General features: G+C 39.3%; 1 protein-coding gene across 1 annotated transcript; it reads left to right on the forward strand.

Moving 5' to 3' along the window:
* Positions 1 to 136: 136 nt before the first annotated feature.
* Positions 137 to 3,265, forward strand: NKX2-1 (NK2 homeobox 1). Its single transcript, XM_033952539.1, has 2 exons — positions 137 to 538; positions 1,699 to 3,265. The coding sequence occupies exons 1-2, from the start codon at positions 163 to 165 to the stop codon at positions 2,367 to 2,369; spliced, it is 1,047 nt and encodes a 348-aa protein (XP_033808430.1). The 5' UTR covers positions 137 to 162; the 3' UTR covers positions 2,370 to 3,265.
* Positions 3,266 to 5,036: the final 1,771 nt, after the last annotated feature.

Genomic DNA, 5,036 nt, shown 5'->3' on the forward strand with positions numbered 1-5,036 from the left:
CGAGCCTCCACTCAATCCAATTAAGGCGGACTTGGTCCAGTCTGTTACGTGTGCATCCAACAAGATCGGCGTTAAGGCAACACCAGAATATTTGGCAAAAAAAAAAAAAGAGATTTTTGCCTCCCCTTCTCTTTTTTTTTTTTCCCCCCCAGCCGCCGAATCATGTCGATGAGCCCAAAGCATACGACTCCTTTTTCAGTGTCTGACATCTTGAGCCCCTTGGAGGAAAGCTACAAGAAAGTGGGCATGGACGGCGGCGGTTTGGGGGCTCCCCTGGCAGCCTACAGGCAAACTCAAGTGTCTCAGCCGGCGATGCAGCAGCACGCAATGGGCCACAACGGAGCAGTGAGTGCAGCCTACCATATGACAGCGGCAGGGGTCCCCCAGCTCTCCCATTCCACCATGGGGGGCTACTGCAACGGCAGTCTGGGCAACCTAGGCAATATGAGCGAGCTTCCACCTTATCAGGAGACTATGAGGAACACTGCTTCTGCAACAGGCTGGTATGGGACCAACCCAGATCCCCGGTTCTCAACCAGTAAGTAGCCTTTATTTTCCTCTTTTTTGCTACTAAGTTTCCAGTTCAAGGGAGGGAAACTTGTAGGAATTCAGGTCCCATTATCGGAGAAGGAGAGGGGGGCATATTTTTGGCAACGAATAGGGTGGATGTTTAGTGCAATCGAGTGAAAAAGCGAATAGAATCTTTAAAAGACTCTGATTCATAGGTAGGACTTAGATTTTCCATCTTGGGGTGGGGTGGGGTGGGGAGCAGAGTGCCTCTTAGGTTCGATACTGTTCTTATGATTCTGTCGGTCTCTGTCCCCTGTTTTCAAATGTTTTGTACGCTTATCGAGTTTTGGTAGATTCCTATTCTGCATTAACAATATTCAGAGCTTTTTCAAAAGTTTTTTTTTTGTTTTTTTTTTACAGGATTACAGTTATTTTCTTAAGCTCAAACATTTCTTTAACTCGATAGTTTCTTCCTTTTGCGAGTAGTTCCTTTGTGATTCGGAACAACTATACTCTAGAAACAGGATCTAAGTGAGAAAAGCAGTGAAAGATTTTTGTGCTTGTAAGATTTTTTTTTTTTTCTTTCATAACTGATGTAATTAGTGCGACAGAATTTTCATTTTTATGGAACATAATGTAACCAAATGCAAATTCATTTTCCAGATTTCCTTTCTGTGTGATTTTCAAACTTGTTTAAATGAATACAATAAATTGCGTTCTATTTTCAGTAACATGTAATAACCATGATTACCTATAAAATCAATTAATACCTACTTATTTTTTTTAACTTATATTTGAATTGTGTACAAGAGAATAAGATCTAAGTACATCTTTTTTTTATGCAGTGTAATCATAATATGCTAAATATAGCTTCTCAGACCAGGTATATATTTTTAAAATGGAATGTTTCCTCTACCCACGTTAAAAAAAAAAGTTTAAAAGAAAAGCCGAGCTCTGAGGAATAACAATAAGGCAGTCTTTAATCCTTTCCTTTAGCTGGAAATCCAAACTTGCCTGTCTATAGTACAGGATCATTACATGATATATTATTTACACTTTCTTAAAATAGGTAGAATAAGGCAGTTTCTGTATTTAAACTTGCTAATTGGGTCTAAACTTTTGAATGCTGTACTTTGGGTCCAGTTTTATTAATTCTATGCCGTATCTGTGTCCTTTTTTTTCCCTTAGTATCCCGTTTTATGGGTCCCTCATCTGGAATGAACATGGGAGGTATGGGGGGCTTGGGTTCCCTGGGAGACGTGAGTAAAGGCATGGCCCCCCTTCAAAGCACCCCTAGGAGGAAACGCAGGGTCCTTTTCTCCCAGGCCCAGGTGTATGAGCTGGAGAGACGTTTCAAGCAGCAGAAGTACCTCTCGGCCCCAGAAAGGGAGCATCTGGCCAGCATGATCCACCTCACCCCTACCCAGGTGAAGATCTGGTTCCAGAACCACAGGTACAAGATGAAGCGCCAGGCTAAGGACAAAGCCGCCCAGCAGCAGATGCAGCAGGATAATAGCTCCTGCCAGCAGCAACAGTCTCCTCGGAGAGTGGCAGTGCCAGTGCTGGTGAAAGATGGCAAGCCGTGCCAAGCAGGCTCCAACACACCTACAGCAACTCTCCAGAGCCACCAGCAGCAGGGAGCCACCGCAATTACAATGGCCACTAATGGCAGTAGTCTTGGGCAACATCAGAATCACCAAACAAACAGCGCAGGTCAGTCTCCAGACCTGGGGCAGCACTCTAGCAGTCCCTCGGCTCTTCAGAACCAAGTCTCCAGCTTGTCTCACCTGAACTCTTCTGCTTCTGACTATGGCACCGCTATGTCTTGCTCCACCTTGCTCTACGGTAGGACCTGGTGAAAAGATGGCAGCCGACCCTATGCCATACTTAAACGTCTCCGTACCCAGTTTAAAGAAACAAAATTCAACTGTGCTTATGGGTGGATTTATAAACTTTAGAAATGCCGAACTGCTAAACCAACCAACCAACCGACCGAAACCCAGGGTTGAACAATTGCTCAGTTGTCAGGACAGGCCTTGGTGCCATGGACTGGGCTTTGGAGAAATGCATTTCGAATCTGCACCTACAACTTTGTATAGCTAAGCATTTGCCAGAGGTGGGAAAAGGCTGAAGGAACCCTCTTTTTCTGAATCAACAGACTTCATAGAAAAGAAAGAAAGAAAAAAAAAAAGAGGCGACTCTCCTTCAACCAAAAAACTGTTGGAGATTTACCAGAACTAGCCTTTTTTTCTTAGTTTTTTGATGTGATTCGGTAGCTGTATATTCTGTCAAAGGTTGGACTAAACACTTTAGTTTCTAGTAACCTGTATATTTGATTGCATAAAGCAAACACTTTTTTTAATGGCCATTGAAAGGTACCTGTGTATATATATTTGGCAGTTTGCGCAAGTAAGTCTCATTCTCTGTTATAACTTATGTAGGTATTTGGCTTAAATATAGAAACTTCTAATAAATTATACAGATTTAAAAGGCCTTATTTCTGGTTTTACTTTTATGATTTTTTTTTTTTCGTGAGACAAACCTGAAAGGGTTCCTAAAGAGAAGAATTAAATCTAGTAAACAATTGCCTAAATTAATTTGAAGAGAGACTTTGGGAGTTCAGAGAGGGCTCTTTCTTTTTGCAATCATATTCAGGCAATAATGAACTGTCTGGAGTTCTTTGAATGTAATGCTTTCATAGTTATTCCATAAAAATTTATGTCTAGAGAAGCAATGATTAAAAATTTCAACATTCCTATGGAGTATTTATTTAAAAATAAATGACATATTTTAATCAATTTACAAAAATGAACTGAACCAATAAGACAAACTATTTTCAATAACATTTTTATCATTAAAAAAAAAAAATAAACGTGCAATCCAAGGCTCTGAGGAAGACTTCTCTGTGTGTATATTTTATGACTGGATTATAAGGAGGTTTATTTCTATACCAGGGGTTGCTGAAAAGTTCTCAGCCCAACCAAGAAAAGAATGACCTGGATATAATTCAATGAATGATCTGAAACAATGTCAAAAAAATCTGAGAATTTCGTTTCAGCAAATTGGCACTTAAGAAATAAAGTAACACTCTTTTCAGTTAATGGCAAAATAACGCTCAGAATTTAGGAAGTTGGTTGGTTGGGCTGAGAATTTTTCAGCACCTCCCCCCCCCCCCCCCTTGTAGTCGTAATAAAAGACGCAGAAAGGGAGATCCAAGGAGCTATGACAGAGTGCTGAAAAGTTCTCAGCTCAACCAACAAAATAGAGGCAGCCTCCGTGCAGGGCTAGACTAAGTCCTGCCCGTTTCCACTTTTTTCGTTCCCAAACGAAAAAAAAAAAAATGGAAACTCGCTGGACTGAGCCCTCAATAGAGCTTGTTGGTTGGGCTGAGAACTTTTCAGCACCCCCTCATACATCATAGCATTAAATACACATAGCTCGACAAAGAAACACTATAGAGAAACGTGTGGCAGGAGCGTGGAAAGAAAAATGTCATTGCTGGAAGGAATGGTCTAACTATACAGTAATTAGAGGTATTTCTGAGTCTCATTTTTCCACCTTTCATCTTTATTTATTTTCTATTTTTGAAACTGGATTAGCAAAACCAAAGCATTGTGGCTTGAAGTTTCAGAATTCCAAAACCCAGAATTTGTGAAAACAAGGTGAAGGAATCACAGCCTGGGCTTTCCGGCAGCTTTTTGAATTATCAACCTTTCATAGAGTTCACTTTTTCCTTGGAGTAGACGCTAGTTCTAATATGAGACTGGTTTTCTAGATGTGTTTTAAAGTTCCAAATCTTTGTGAAGTGTATGTTGTGTTTTTGTTTGCTGCATTTTTAGATAAGTTTTTAAACTGTAAGGTGTACTTAAGTAGGAACATAGACAATGCACATTCAATTTAACTCTTCATTTAGGCTGTAGCTTTTATTAGAAGAGATAGATTATTAAAAAAAAAAAAAAAGCTTTATATCCAGACATTTTCAAAAACGGATTAATAGCGTCAAATTTTTTCACCTCTGTAGTTTTTATATTGACTGTTTTGCTATACTTCGAAATATGAGCAATTTTTAAAACATTTGGTACTTAAAAATAAGATTTAATTATGCATCCAGCATAAACGATATTTTGTAAATGTCAACGTTTCTTTTTTCATACTAAATAAACCTTTGCCTCTTCTAAATAATTGAAATCCATGAATACATCAAACATATCCATAAAAATAAAAGTTTTAAAAAAGGTGAATGGTAAACTCAAGCGCTAACTGCGGGCTTTCCCAACGGCAATAATTACGTTATAGTTCCAAAGCTTAGGAAAGATAAACAAGCTTGGTGGTAGACGAAGTTACTGTAATGGAGTATTATGTACACCGATTTATCTTTTCTCAAAACTGATTTGCATTAAATAAACTGGTTTTCACTTTGTCTGATGTCGGCTTAGTTTAAAGTATGTTTGCTTGCTCCACAGAAAGGTGAATTCATCACTTTATGGTGAACTGGAACCCAAGCAAACACAATCCAAGCCGCATTT

Source organism: Geotrypetes seraphini, chromosome 7 (assembly GCF_902459505.1).
Source record: "Geotrypetes seraphini chromosome 7, aGeoSer1.1, whole genome shotgun sequence".
Classification (NCBI taxonomy): domain Eukaryota; kingdom Metazoa; phylum Chordata; class Amphibia; order Gymnophiona; family Dermophiidae; genus Geotrypetes; species Geotrypetes seraphini.

What these genes read in the sequence shown, in the direction of transcription:
- NKX2-1 (XM_033952539.1), top strand. Translation starts at nt 163, where the DNA reads ATGTCGATGAGCCCAAAGCATACGACTCCTTTTTCAGTGTCTGACATC. An exon ending in AGATCCCCGGTTCTCAACCA is followed by an intron (nt 539 to 1,698) that starts GTAAGTAGCCTT and finishes TTTTTCCCTTAG; the next exon opens with TATCCCGTTTTATGGGTCCC.